The following is a 16,806-nucleotide window of genomic DNA, read 5'->3' as shown; positions in this document are numbered from 1 at the left end:
GTAACAGATGGAGAGCCACAGGTGTAACAGATGTGTATCAATATATGTAACATATGTAGAGCCACAGGTGTAACAGATATAGGGCCACACGTGTAACAGATGTAGAACCATAGGTGTAACAGATGTAGAGCCACAGGTGTAACAGATGTGGATCAACAGATGTAACAGATGTGTATTTATATATGTTACAGATGTAGAGCCACAGGTGTAACAGATATAGGCCACACGTGTAACAGAAGTAGAGCCACAGGTGTAGCAGATGTAGGGGCCTCAGGTGTAACAGATGTAGAGCCACAGGTGTAACAGATGTGGATCAACAGATGTAACAGATGTGTATTTATATATGTTACAGATGTAGAGCCACAGGTGTAACAGATATAGGGCCACACGTGTAACAGAAGTAGAGCCACAGGTGTAACAGATGTAGGGGCCTCAGGTGTAACAGATGTAGAGCCACATGTAGGGTTACATGTTTGACAGATGTAGAGGCAGATTCTTAACAGATGTGGGGCCACATGTTTGACAGATGTAGAGGCAGACCCTTTACAGATGTAGGGCTTCAGGTGTAACAGATGTAGAGCCACATGTTTGACAGATGTAGAGGCAGACTCTTTACAGATGTAGGGCCTCAGGTGTAACAGATGTAGGGTCACATGTTTGACAGATGTAGAGGCAGACTTTTAACAGATGTACAGCCTCAACTGTAACAGATGTAGGGCCACATGTTTGACAGATGTAGAGCCAGACTCTTAACAGATGTAGGGCCTCAGGTGTAACAGATGTAGGGCCACAGTTGTAACAGATGTGTAGCCACAGGTGTAACAGATGTAGAGCTACAGATGTAACAGTTATGGGGCCACATGTTTAACAGATGTAAAGGCACGGGTGTAGTAGATGTAGGGCCACATGTTTAACAGATGTAAAGGCCCAGGTGTAATAGATGTAGAGGTACAGTCTCGTTCAAGATTCTTCGAACACTGCTGAAGACATAAGGCAACTCAAGGCCGTTTGTTTACTGTAGTACGTAGTATAATATAATACGAAACAACAAAGCCCGACCATTAATTAAGCAACAGGGAACTAAGTAACCAATCACCGATAACCTTTTACATTCATTCATAATTTTTACTACGTATTTTAGTAAACAAACGGCCTAGAGTTGCCTTATGTCTTCAGCATTGTTCGAAGAATCTTGAACGAGACTGTACATGTGTAGCAGGTGCAGGAAGTAGGGTCAAAGGTGTAACAGGCGCAAGAGGGAGTAGAGAGACAGACGTAAAATAGATGTACCAGAGGTGTAACACAGATGTGAGAGAGATATTAACACAGATGTCGTCAACAGCTGTATGGTTTGAGGCAGCTGCGGCAGGGGGTAGAGGAGGGCCAGGAAGGAGCCCCTCTTGCTAACAACTTCAGACCGCCCCAGAAGCTTCACCACAGACCTGTCCGCACCAACATTGATTTCACCAACTCGGTAAGTAGTCATCCCTTACCCCTTACTCCCCTTAACTCTTACCATTATCACTTTCTTCTTAACCATTATCCCTTAACCCCCCTCTTACTCCCCTTAACTCTACCATTATCACCTTCACCATCATTATGTCTGCCATTATCACCTCCTCCATTATATCTACCATTATCACCTTCTCCACCATTATGTCTACCATTATCACCTCCTCCATTATATCTACCATTATCACATTCTCCACCATTATCTCTACCATAATCACCTCCATTATTGCTACCATTATCACCTTCTCCACCATTTTCTCTACCATTATCACCTCCACCATTATCTCTACCATTATCTCTGCCATTATCACCTTCTTCACCATTTTCTCTACCATTATCACCTCCACCATTATCTCCACCATTATCTCTACCATTATCACCTTCTCCACCATTATCTCTACCATTATCACCTCCCATGCCATAATTCTCCACCATAATTATTGCCATTATACTCATTATTATCCACCTTCTCCACCATATCACCTTCTCCACACATTTCTACCATATCACCTCCACCATTATCTCTACATTATCACATTCACCATATCTCTGCCATTATCACCTTCTCCACATTATCTCTACCATTATCTCTGCCATTATCACCTTCTCCACCATTTTCTCTACCATTATCACCTCCACCATTATCTCTACCATTATCACATTCACCATTATCTCTGCCATTATCACCTTCTCCACCATTATCTCTACCATTATCTCTGCCATTATCACCTTCTCCACCATTTTCTCTACCATTATCACCTCCACCATTATCTCCACCATTATCTCCACCATTATCACCTTCTCCACCATTTTCTCTACCATTATCACCTCCACCATTATCTCCACCATTATCTCTGCCATTATCACATTCTCCACCATTTTCTCTACCATTATCACCTCCACCATTATCTCTACCATTACCTCTATTATCTCACATCAATAACAAGTCGTACGACAATTTCTTCGCCAACTTCCGACACTCATAGGAATACACATATGACGTCACGCCATCTCCTAACGTCAAACACAATTTTAAGAGTAAATAAATTAATATAAAGCTAATTAGTGTTATATAATGACCAGAAACATCGTATATATTTGGTTTGTTGAATATAATTGATCTAGGTAAAATTATCTTGAGTTTCTTTGGAATTTTTATCATTATTGTGTAAGATTTGAGATCAATATATTATGGACATTATCATACATCGCCATCCCCTTATGTTCCGCAACCTAGTCACGTGATATTGTTTACGTTGAGAAAGTCACGTGACATTGTTGACATTAACAGGCTCACGTGATATTGTTTACGTTGAGAAAGTCACGTGACATTGTTGACATTAAGAGGCTCACGTGATATTGTTTACGTTGAGAAAGTCACGTGACATTGTTGACATTAAGAGGCTCACGTGATATTGTTTACGTTGAGAAAGTCACGTGATATTATTGACATTAAGAGGCTCACGTGACATTGTTTACATCAAGAGTCACGTGATATTATTGACATTAAGAGGCTCACGTGACATTGTTTACATCAAGAGTCACGTGATATTATTGACATTAAGAGGCTCACGTGACATTGTTTATATCAAGAGTCACGTGATATTATTGACATTAAGAGGCTCACGTGACATTGTTTATATCAAGAGTCACGTGATATTATTGACATCATAGGGAACCACGTGATTTTGTTGACATTGGAAACAGCTGATTCACACAATACCTACCACACGTATTTATATACAAATTATTGATACAGTTAATGATTATGTATTATGTGTCTGTGATTCTGTATCTTGTTGTGTCTGCTTATTCTTCTTTGTCTGTCTGTCTGTCTGTCTGTCTGTCTGTCTGTCTGTCTGTCTGTCTGTCTGTCTGTTCATAGTCTATCCTGTCTGTTTTCTTTTATTGTGACTGTATACTCTCTCTCTCTCTCTCTCTCTCTCTCTCTCTCTCTCTCTCTCTCTCTCATGTCTCTATTTATCAAAGCATTTATTCATCAATTTCTCTATTATCTCTCAGTCTCTCACTCCCTTTCTCTATCTCTATTTATTCATCTCTCTCCCTATTATCTCTCAGTCCCTCCTTCCTCTCCCATGTCTCAATTTAGTCATCTCTCACCCTATTATCTCTCAGTCCCTCCTTCCTCTCCCATGTCTCAATTTAGTCATCTCTCACCCTATTATCTCTCAGTCTCTCCTTCATCTCCCATGTCTCAATTTAGTCATCTCTCACCCTATTATCTCTCAGTCTCTCATATGGTTGTCTCTCTACAGGGAGGAAACTGCCCGTCCATGCACAGAGAAGCGTACTACAAAGGTTGGTGTCTTCCTCACTATTATACTTCTTCCTTGTCTTGGTTAATACGTGTTGTTGTGTTTACGTCTTTTGGTAAACAGAAATGTTGTTGTGTTTACGTCATTGTTTATGTCTTTTAAGTAGTAAAACAAGGTCGTCTTGTTTTGTCTTTTATTAAACAAGTCTTTTTGTTATGTTTGTCTTTGTCTTGTTGTTTACGTCTTTAAAAAGTAAACTAAAGTCTTCTTGTTGTGTTTACGTCTTTCAGTTAAAAAAAATGTTGGTGTTGTATTTTCATTTTTCAGTAAACAATAGTATTTCGGTAGTAAACAAATTCTTATTTTTATAAAACTTTTCTTATTGCGTTTACATTCACCCTGTAAACAAAAGTCTTCTTGTTTACATCTTTCAGAAAACAAAATTCTTTTTGCTTACGCCATCCAGTAAACAAAAGTCTTCTTATTTACATCTTTCAGTAAACAAAATTCTTCTCTTTACGTTATCCAATAAACAAAATTCTTCTTGTTTATATCTTTCAGTAAACAAAATATCTTCTTGTTTACGTCGTCCAGTAAACAAAAGTTTCCTCATTAATTTCCATCTCATAAACACCTTCTGATGCTTGAGGGGAACATGAGATTACGTGTCTTAAAATATCAATATTACCTAAAGGGAAACGCGAACACCAACACTTGAGGGCAACTTAATCTCACTTTGTCAGAATATCAACAGCTGTCACTTGAGGCGCCCTTGAGATTACAGTACGATAATATAGCCCCATACATATACTTTAGAACAGGAATAGAGTGATAGTCTAATTATATAGGACTAACATCATGATATAATAATAATATGGTAATGTAATATAGCGTGGTAATAGAGCTAAATAATATATCTAATTACTCTGAGTGCCGACCATAATGTTAATTCAACTAATTTCGTTAAACAGGGAGCATATTGTTTTTTTTTCGATATATTTTGTATTTATTTATTTTTATCTCCCATGCACTTATGAACAAAGAACCCCTCTTGTCTCTCTCTCTCTCTCTCTCTCTCTCTCTCTCTCTCTCTCTCTCTCTCTCTCTCTGCACACACACACACACACACACACACACAGTTTCTAATATTTATCCATTGAACTCAAACAAACATGAAAATTTTCGATTTATTTTAGAAGGATACAGAGCGTTGTGTGTGTGTGTGTGTGTGTGTGTGTGTGTGTGTGTGTGTGTGTGTGTGTGTGTGTGTAAATTAAGTCTCAATATACAGACAAACACCCAGAGGTTATGTATACGTGTAAACAATCAGTGGGCTGGGAGACACAATCCTACAGACGTTCTGAAAACCAAACAAACAAAAGCAAACACACATCTAGTACATTATTCTGTTTACTTTTGTTTTTGATTTCTTAATGTGCACTTTTGTTTTACTAGATAATAGGTAATATTTTTTTGGAGGAACTAAACAGTGATAAGCCTTTACCGTAATGATATGCAACAATGCTATAACTAGATAATAAGATGAGCATTGTGGTATTTATTTCCTCGCTATGCTGAATTGTTAAATTGATTTCTAGATATTAAGTGCATTTTGTGATTTGTTGATAAGTGCATTCTGACAGCATTTGACCTTTTTTATAAGTAACTATTATGTCTAGATAATAAATGCACATTTTTGAGGCGGAATTTACATAGATGGATTGTGGGAAATATTTTTTTTTTTAGCTACGTAATTGACTAAAATTCTTTCGTGTATAATTATTGCATTTTTTTAGCTCATCGACTCACTAAAAGTTTCTCTCCTGGATAATTATTGCAACGTTTGTGTAGCTGAGGAACTGACAGCATTGTGGTAGCATTTCTTAACCATTTTATGATTTTTCTGAATTAGTTCTGCATCAAGACTAAACAATATTTTCTGACCTAAAAAAAATTATAAAGATGATTTTTAAGAAACGTAAAATATTTCTCACCGGTGTCTAAGATAAGAGACGATTACAATGTATTATTCTGTCATGAGGGTTTATGACAGAGATGGTCAACTGTCAAAAACTGTCATGAGGGTTTATGACACAGATGGTCGACTGTCATAAACTGTCATGAGGGTTTATGACACAGATGGTCAACTGTCAAAAACTGTCAAGAGGAAATATCTTTTAATATATCAGAGATTTAAGCAAGAGATAGAAACGTGGTGTATTCTTCGTCTATTTTGTTTTATTTTTTGTTTGTCTTGTTTATTGACATTTGTATTATTGTTATTTCATTTTTTGCTGTTGCTAATTACTCTTTCTCGTGCATGTTTCAATTATTTATATTTATTTTTACTAATAGTATATATTTACATATATATATATATATATATATATATATATATATATATATATATATATATATATATATATATATATATATATATCTTTATTATTATTATTATTATTATTATTATTATTATAATCTTTATTATTACCTCACTTCTAATTGTCTTGTTTTATAATCTAACAACTTATAATATGTGTTGTTATCATAGCTGTTATTAATGTCTCTAACTATTATTATCATTATTTATATTAATATGACAATTATCCACAATATCTCATTACCATCTGTACTGGCAGTAGTTAATGCAACAAAAGTAGTAACAGTAGAGGTAGTAGTAATAGTAACAATGGAACTATTCCTTACATACTATCCAGTGAAACCTCTATTTAACGGTCTATATGGAGAGAAAAGTCCGTTATATCGAGGGTCCGTTAGATGTAAGTCCCCATCTAACGGTCTATATGGAGAGAAAAGTCCGTTATATGGAGTTTTCACTGTAGTCAGAATTTACGCCACAAAACACCTCGGGTCCACAGGTGTATTAAGACCTAATTAACACGGGACTCACCTTACCTCAGCCATGGCCAAATGCAGCTTATGCTTGTTTCATTAATTTATTGCATTCTTAGTGCATGATGGTTGCAAGAGAGTTCATGATTATTTATTTTTATCTTATAGGGCAATAGTGGGCAATATATGTATTTATTTTCATATTTTATTGATTATAGGCAGATTTGATCTTAGAGGGGCAATAGTAGGCAATAAATGTATCAGTTTTCATATTTTATTGAATACAGGCAGATTTTATCTTAGAGGGGCAATAGTGGGCAATATATGTATCTATTTTCCATATTTTATGGACATTAGACGGGGGTTTATTTCTCAAAGGGGCAACAGAGGCCAATATACAGTACAGTATATATTCACCATTTCATTGACATAAAAAACAGATTTGTCATGAAGTTAAAATCAAAATCAAAAGGGCATTTATACATATATATTTCCATGACAAAATATATATATATATATATATATATATATATATATATATATATATATATATATATATATATATATATATATATATATATATATATATATATATCCCCTCCATGGAGCTATTTACCAGTTATATATCATTTGACATATAATATAGGAAGTAATATATTCTAATATAGGAGTAATTTATTGTAGGTATATTTACGTAAAATATATAGAGCTTTTATTTTATTTTTATATTTATTTGTTTGATAATTTTGTAGTTGGTCAGCGAACACTTGTGTCTTCATTACGTGTGTTTACTTAACGTAGGAGTTTGTTAAAAGACTCACGCTTTAATTATAGAGTTAGTTAGTTGAGCCACTGAATACAAGGATCCCTGTTATTATTTTTAGTTGTTAGTGTAGACATATATATATATATATATATATATATATATATATATATATATATATATATATATATATATATATATATATATATATATATATATATATATATATATATATATATAATGTGTGTGTGGTTAATGTGTATGTATACGTATTATGTGCGTATACAAACACACACACATATATTTAGTTAACATAGTCAGCCACATACTTGCACAGTTAGTTGCTTGTTATATACTTGACGCCCCGCCCAAACCCTCCTTCACTATACTCACAAAAGCAAAATTTTGTTGGTAATTCGCCACTGCAGCTCACAACTTCACCCACGAGCACAGGACGCCCATGACCAGGTCAGTACTGCACCCTCACGCCCACCCTCACACCCACCCTTCCACCCAGCCTAAGAGCCCCCCCCCCCTTTACCTACCCACCCTTAACTCACATTCAAGCAACCCTTACCTCTAGCCTCGCCGCCCTTACACCCAACGTATGATACCTGTGTGTGTGTGTGTGTGTGTGTGTGCGCTAGGCAGAGACGACATGTGAGCGTGTGACAGGAGAGGGACGGGGTCGAGTAAAAGCGTGCGTGTGAAAGAGTAATCAGACGTACATGGTAACCTTGCGTGGAAAGGGTGTGTGAAAGTGAGTGAGGGGGAGGGGAGGATGGCGTGAGAAAGGAAAGACACACGGAGAGAGGAAAAGAGATACTATTGCGTGCGAGAGGTGTCAGTAGTCTCCCATGTGGTGTGTGTGTGTGTGTGTGTGTGTGTGTGTGTGTGTTTATTCTCACCACAATCCTCCAAGTGATAGGTTGAAGAAAACAAAAGCAAAACAAATACACACACACACACACACACACACACACACACACACACACACACAAAACAACAACACAGAGATGAACTAAAATAAATAGCAACTAATATGACTAAACATAATAATAGACATAATGAAATCTTAACCAAAATGAATAATAATCAATATGAATAATCGCACACCTGTAATTACCTGCCTATATTATGCATCACCAAACAAGGTCAACACACCTGTGAGATGAATTATTGGGACCTGTTGAGGGGGGGGAGGGGTAATGTTTTCTTAATTTGTTTTTAGTGAATCAAGTATACAGCCTTATGCATACGTGTAATATGTATACAGTCACCTCAAGATCAGACACGCAGCTTATTTCACCTGAAGATTAGTCTATCCTAATGGTAACCAATCCTCACCTAACCCAACCTAACTTAACAAAAACCTAACCCAATTCAACCAAACCATATCTAACCTAACCTAACCTAACCTAACCTAACCTAACCTAACCTAACCTAACCTAGTCTAGCCTAGCCTAACCTAACTTAACCTACCTTAACCTAGTCTAACCTAACCTAGTCTAACCTAGCCTAGTCTAACCTAACCTAACCTAACCTAACCTAACCTAACCTAACCTAACCTAACCTAACTTAACTTAACTTAACCTACCCTAACCTAGTCTAGTCTAACCTAACCTAGTCTAACCTAGCCTAGTCTAACCTAACTTAACCTACCCTAACCTAGTCTAACCTAGCCTAGTCTAACCTAACCTAACCTAACCTAATCTAACCTAACCTAGCCTAGTCTAACATAACCTAACCTAATCTAACCTAACCTAGCCTAGTCTAGTCTAACCTAACCTAACCTAACCTAGCCTAGTCTAACCTAACCTAACCTAACCTAATCTAACCTAACCTAGCCTAGTCTAACCTAACCTAACCTAACCTAGTCTAACCTAACCTAACCTAACCTTCAAGGGTATCATTAAGGTGGCTAATCCATAGGTAAAGAGAAGTATTTTGTTGACCCAATATAACGGCAAATATATTATACTCAGTGATTATCAAAAAATAGATTAGACTAATAATTCCAATCATAGAATATAATCAGAGAGAGAGAGAGAGAGAGAGAGAGAGAGAGAGAGAGAGAGAGAGGAGAAGATTGGAGAGGAGGAAGAAAATGATTAGCAATGATTAGGAACACAGACGTAGAAGAGAGTAAGGTTTATGCACTCTGATTACTCTGAAAGAAACATTATTCACTCTATATAATACGCCGAGGTTTAGTTGATCTTAGTGTGAAATAAGAGTTAAATATTCACTCTAGTTAGACATTCACTCAAGGTCAGAGGAAGGGGGGGGGGAGGAGGAAGTCTTTAAAGATAAATTAAGAAAGAGAGAGAGAGAGTGAGAGAGAAGGAGAGAAATAGAGAGAAGGAGGAATAATAAGTGAAAGGGGGATAGATATGATAAAAGAGGGTGAGAAAGACTTAAAGATACACTGTGAAAGAAAGAGAGAATAGAGAAAGAAGATAAAAGGGGGAAGAGGAATAGATGATATATTAAAGGGGAAGAAATGGGTAAGGGAGAAACAGAAGAAATCATAGAAGAAAAGGGTAAATAAAGGAGAGAGGAGGAGAAGAGTAGAGAAAGGAAAAGAAAGAAAAAGGGAGAGGAAAAGGGGAGAAATAAAAAGAATAAAGAAAGAAAGAAGTGGGAAAGATGAGGAAATTACGGGGGCTATAATGGATGATAAAGGTGGAATAGGGGAAAATGCAAATATAGAAAGCGAATGAGGAAAAACAATAGAAGGGATAAGGAATCAATACTCGGAAGAAATATTTTTGTTAGACTGTCCATAGACTGTTAGACTCTCTCTCTCTCTCTCTCTCTCTCTCTCTCTCTCTCTCTCTCTCTCTCTCTCCTATATGTGTCTCTTTCTTTACCTCACTCACTCTCTCTCATGTACACTCGCTCTTAAGTATTAACCCAACAACACATCAGGTTAAAGGTCACAGGTGTCACTCTACCTGACCCCACTAATTAAATATGAGGGGTAAGAGTCACCTGGTTAATTATACAGAAGGGGATGTGGTTAATTAACCTCACTTACACCTGGTAATCAACAAAGATATTATCTATATTATCTTGATGTATAAAAAAAATTATAGTTACTCATTTGTTTATTATAAAAGATGTTTAGTTGCTGATATGACTATAATTATTATATGACGTGTTTATATACCATGGAAATCAATTGATCATTACGAGACCTTAATTAACTGGGTTCTATACAGGATGATACTATGACTGTATGTGTGGTAGGTAGTTAAGGAGGAAGGTAGTTCATGGTGATTACACTCTTAGGTAGTTAGAACGATTGGGAACGATTATCGGTTGTTTATTCTTGTTGTTATTTTGTTTTTAATTGCGGCCATCCTTCAGCGTAATGGGAAATGATTAAGAAAAATAGGGAGAAAGTAATGAAATTATGGCGATGTGTGGATAATGGGGGTAGGATAATGGTAGATCAGTGGCGATGGTGTTATGGGAGAGATTATCACACCATGGTATTACTAGACGAGTATAATGGTATCATGAGGAGGGGGAGTACCATACCACGGTAACTGATTAAGAGTACCAATCCAAAGTGCTACACAATTTTACCTTTGGAGGCAGGGAAAGAATGACACACACACACACACACACACACACACACACACACACACACACACACACACACACACACACACACACACACACATGGTACCACAGAAGGATGCACCAGAACTACAACCACTGTACCATACCAATGTACCACACTAAACCACCACAACGGTACATCCCAGGACGAAGAATTACAACCATAATACCCAGCAAGGTACCACTCTATCATACAATGGTACCTTGAGAAGAACGTACCATATCGATGTACCACACTACCCCATCTGTCTCGTGGTCCCAGAGGTGTTCAATCCTTTCATTTACCTCCAAATTCTTTGATATGTCTCAAGGGGTAGTTTTCAGTTTTTTTTATTTAATGGAAAATATTTCATCAGTCAGATTTTGTACTGGAGTTACAAATCAAGTGTTCAGGCAGACTTTAGCACAGTGATGTCAGAAGTTAGAACTAGTAAGGCCAGCACTGAGTGTGTGTGTGTGTGTGATGCAGAAATCTATCAGCATAGCTCATTTGTTCAGATTTTTATATGTGGACAAAAATGACCTTTCCTTTTATTACCTACACTGGAACAGAAGAAATGTTCAGCCAGAAGAACAAATGAATGAAAATATTGAACAAGGATTTTGACGTAAAGTTCCCTCAGGATTTTTATCTTGGGTGTCCAATAAACTACTCAGTCAGACTTAGAATAGAGAGGAAAATTGCCTGTAAACCAAGAACTTAAAAGAAAAACGTTTATTATTCCGAAATTATAACTGAGAAGACAAGAATAATTCTTCAGTCAGTTCCTTACACTTAGAAATAAGAAAAACACTGAATCAGAACTTTTTGTAGAACAGAAGAACCATTTGGCCAGAACTCTTAAATGGTTCTGTACATGATCACAACACAAGAACCTTCAATTGAATTATGTTCTTGGAAACGCCAAAACATTATTACGAACCATTTCTTCCTTCTCATTATCACATAAGACTAAAACATGTAAAAAGCGATGAAAAACAATAAACAAAAATATATAAAATACACAGTAAAAAGGTCCCTTATTTTTCTGTGTAAAACGATATGAGACAAAGGATCTTGACAACCCAACTGAGAAAACACGAGTCGTATTGATCATTTCAAAATTCATGGGACCCATCCAGGAAGATACTTATTGTTTAACCATTTATCACACGATACAATAATCAAACAAAAACAAGAAATCTAAATAATTGGAGAAATCGTCTTAGATGTTCATTCATACAGAAAAAAAAAATTCAGACTAGGATAAAAGTATATTTAGGTTCATTATTTAAAAGGATGAACCCGGGGAAATATTTATCTAGAATGAGTAGAGATTATCGCAGCATAAGGGAAGCGTGTCGAGGGGGTGTATAAATAATGCCAAGCGGTGCCCAATTTAGCAGCGTACAGGTGAGGGCGACAGGTGAAGCTGACAGGTGAGAACGACAGGTGAGGGCGGCAGGTGAGGGCAACATGTGAGAACGACAAGTGAGGGCAACAGGTGAGAACGACAGGTGAGGGCGACAGGTGAAAACGACAGGTGAGGGTCGACTGGTGAGGGTGACAGGTGAAAGCGACAGGTGAGGGCGGCAGGCTACAGCGACAGGTGAGGGTGACAGGTGAGGGCGACAGTTTACAGCGACAGGCGAGGGTGATAGGTGAAAGCGACAGGTGAGAACAACAGGTGAGGGTGACAGGTGAAGACAACAAGTGAGGGCGACTGGTAGGAACGTAAAGTGAGGGTGACTGGTGACAGCGACAGGTAAGGGTGACAGGTGACAGCGACAGGTGAGCGTGACAGGTGACAGCGACAGGTGAGAGTGATAAGTGACAGCAACAGATGTTAACGACAGGCAAAAGCAACAGGTGAGGGTGACAGATGCGGGCAACAAGTGACAGCGACAGGTGAGAACGAAAGATGAGGTGACAGATGAAAGCAGTAGGTGAGGTCGACAGGTGTGGCTTACAAGTGACAGTGACAGGTGACAGCAACAGGTGAGGGCGGCAAGTTACGGCGACAGGTGACGGTGACAGCGAAAGATGAGAGCGACAGGTGAGGTCGACAGGTGTGGGCTACAAATGACAGCGACAGGTGACAGCGACAGGTGACCACAAATGATTGATATAACGAATTGGTATGACGAAAGGAGAGGTAAAGGTCGATATAAAAGATTCTTCAGTCTTCCACGGTCATTCCTTTCATAGCCAACCAGCCCTTTCACGACCCGGCCACCTGTATGGGTGTTGGCGGAGTGTTGGCGGGTGTTGGCGGGTGTTGGCGGAGTGTCGGGGGGAGGGGGGGGGGTCTCTGCCTCCACCTGCCGCCATGACAAGAGAAACATCACCAGACCCTTACGTATGCACAAGTCTACGGTCACCACAACCCATATTTCACTTACTCTTTCCCTTCACATTCTCCTCCTTTCCCCCAAACCTTTTTTTCAACCTTTGACCTTTGACCTCTAAAAATAGGTTCACTAAAACGTGTGTGTGACCTAGATACTGATCCTGTAAATAAGAAAGTGAGTTTTTTTCGAGCAGTTGTCCTACAGTGTCTTTAAGAAGAGTTTTCCATAGGTAAAGACACGCAAGAGTGTGGCTCTACCTGTTGAAGGTCATCACAGCTACACCTGCTCACTAATTATTTAAGAGGGGACAGATATAAGTGTTTGTTTTTCTCGTGACGTTAAATGTCTAAAATATTCGGACTGGTTAGACGAAAAATGTATATACAAGGTAATTCTGTAAATGTTTATACAATGCAATAGTAATACATACACAGTAGCTTGGTATATGCAGGGTACCTTTGTAAACTATAAGTACATTGTATTTTGGTAAAACTGGGTATGTAATACAATGTAGTAAACATAGACGGATATATGCAATGGAATGTATTAAATATTCTTATAAGGAAACTTAATAAACAAAAGTACAAGGTGACTACTGACATGTACATACAAGGTAACACTGTAACATTACTTCAAAAGGTAACTGTGTATACATATTAATGAAGAATATACAGTAGCTTCACTAGGGAATATAGATAACTTTGTAAACATATAGAGGAGGGAACTATGTAAAACTATATATAGAGAGTAACTTTGTAAATATTTATCGAGATGCCTTTGTAAACAGTGAAGTATATATATATATATATATATATATATATATATACATATCACATACCCTTATTCACATTGCTACATGAATTACTGGACCAATACAGTGTTATTGAATTACTGAAATGTGTTATTGCAATTACTGTGACCATATTAATTGATGCGGCTGTTATCATTGATGTAGATATTTGTTATTGATATTTTTCTTGTTATTGTTAATCTATGTTCTTGGTGTTATTGATGTTATTGTCCTTGCCTCTGTTGTTATTGCAGTTGTTATTTTCGAGTAAGTATATCTGTCTGTCTGTTTGTCTGTCAGCCCGTCTTGTCACTACCACCATCAAGGTTATAATTCTGTAAATAATTGTTGTTGAGGTTGTAAAAGTTGTAGTTGTGGTTGTACCTTCCTCTTAATGTTGTTGTCTGTTGTTGTCTGTTGTTGTCTGTTAACTTAGTATGTTTGTTTGTTTACATGTTGTTGTTGTTGTTGACTCAGCTACTCAATATGATAACACTGCCATTGATTTAAAGGGTCAAGATAATACTATACTGGTTGTTAATGCGGGATAATTTGTATACGGACCATAATGTATACGGGATTATGTGTATACGGGATAATGTGTATACGGGCTATTGTGTATTTAGTATAATGTGTATACGGGATACTGTATATACGGGATAATGTGTATACGGGATAATGTATATCTGGGATAATGTATATACGGGATAATGTGTATACGGGATAATATATATATGGGATAATGTATATACGGGATAATGTGTATACGGGATAATATATATCTGGGATAATGTATATACGGGATAATGTGTATACGGGATAATATATATCTGGGATAATATGTATACAGTATAATATGCATAGGGGACTTTGTGTATACGGAATAATATTTATACGGGCCATTGTGTATACGAGCCACTATGTATAAAGGCCACTATGTATATGAGCCACTAAGTATACGAGCCACTATGTATAAAGGCCACTATGTATATGAGCCACTAAGTATACGGGACGATGTATATAAGGCACTATGTATACGGGCCACTATGTATATGGGCCACTATGTATATGGGCCACTATGTATACGGGACACTGTATATAAGGCACTATGTATACGGGCCACTATGTATACGGGCCACTATGTATATGGGCCACTATGTATATGGGCCACTATGTATATGGGCCACTATGTATACGGGACACTGTATATAAGGCACTATGTATACGACACTGTATATGCACTATGTATATTACAGGCTATGTATACAGGCCACTATGTATACGCCACATCATATGTATAACTATGTATTATGTATACGTATGAATATGAGCCACTAAATATACGTATGTATATGGGCCACTATGTATACGGCTACTATGTATATAGGCCACAATGTATACGGTCACTATGTATACGGCCACTATGAATATGAGCCACTATATGCAGGCCACTATGTATATGGGCTATGTATACACTATGTATACGGACACTGTATATAAGGCACTATGTATATGGCCACTATGGACTACTATATGTAATGTATACGCAGGCCACTATGTATACAGGCCACTATGAATATGAGCCACTAAGTATACAGGCCACTATGTATATGGCCACTATGTATATGGCCACTATGTATACGGACGCTGTATATAAGGCACTATGTATACAGGCCACTATGTATACAGGCCACTATGTATACAGGGCCACTATGTATATGAGCCATTAAGCATACGAGCCACAATGTATACGGCCACTATGTATACAGGCCACTATGAATATGACCCACTAAATATATGGGCCACTATGTATACGGGCCACTAAGTATATGGGCCACAATGTATACAGGCCACTATGTATACAGGCCACTATGAATATGAGCCACTAAATATACAGGCCACTATGCCACTATGTATATTTGTATATGGGCCACTATGTATATGGGCCACTGTATATAGGGCACTATGTATACGGGCCACTATGTATACGGGCCACTATGTATACGGGACACTGTGTATAGGGCACTATGTATACGGGCCACTATGTATACGGGCCACTATGTATACGGGCCACTATGTATACGGGCCACTATGTATACGGGCTACAATGTGAACTAAAGTAATATATTGAGTCTCCTGCGTATAAGGGTTACTATGTATACAAAATACCCTGTATACGGGGGCTACTGTATGGATGACCGTAACTGTATAATATAAAGGGTACTTATGTATGCAGCTACTATGTATACTGGCCACTCTGTATATTTGAATGAGATGATTAATCGCAGAGTAGAACAGTGAACGCAATAATTAGGTAAATGAACGCAATATTTAGACCAGTGAACGCATTAATTAGTCCAATGAACGCAATGAAGTAAAGTTAAATAATAAATGAACGCTTTGTCAATCCTCCAGTGACAACCATTAACTGTCATTAACTAACCACTTAACACATTATTATACATAACTAACCTAACCTAACCTAACCTAACCCACCATTACACATGGCAGGGGAGACAGACAGACAGACAGACAGACAGAGACAGAGAGGCAGGACAAAACAGACAAATAGGATGACACAGAATAGACAGATACAGACAAAACAGAACAAATTAGACAGAAAAGACATGCAGATAGATTGACAGACAGAC

General features: G+C 37.6%; 1 protein-coding gene across 1 annotated transcript in view; it reads left to right on the top strand.

Moving 5' to 3' along the window:
* Window positions 1-16,806, top strand: part of LOC121861555 (carbonic anhydrase-related protein 10-like) — a gene marked incomplete at its 5' end in the record, with an annotated part of 53,727 nt that overhangs the window by 18,903 nt on the left and 18,018 nt on the right. The window contains 3 exons of the mRNA XM_042359426.1: window positions 1,343-1,474; window positions 3,789-3,831; window positions 7,833-7,872. Of these exons, the coding sequence (XP_042215360.1) occupies window positions 1,343-1,474; window positions 3,789-3,831; window positions 7,833-7,872 (215 nt within the window). The remainder of the gene's footprint in view (window positions 1-1,342; window positions 1,475-3,788; window positions 3,832-7,832; window positions 7,873-16,806) is intronic.

Source organism: Homarus americanus, unplaced genomic scaffold (assembly GCF_018991925.1).
Source record: "Homarus americanus isolate GMGI-L3 unplaced genomic scaffold, GMGI_Hamer_2.0 scaffold24260, whole genome shotgun sequence".
In the NCBI taxonomy this organism is placed as follows: domain Eukaryota; kingdom Metazoa; phylum Arthropoda; class Malacostraca; order Decapoda; family Nephropidae; genus Homarus; species Homarus americanus.
The sequence above is the reverse complement of the archived record's forward strand: the minus strand, read 5'-3'. Positions and strand labels throughout refer to the sequence as shown.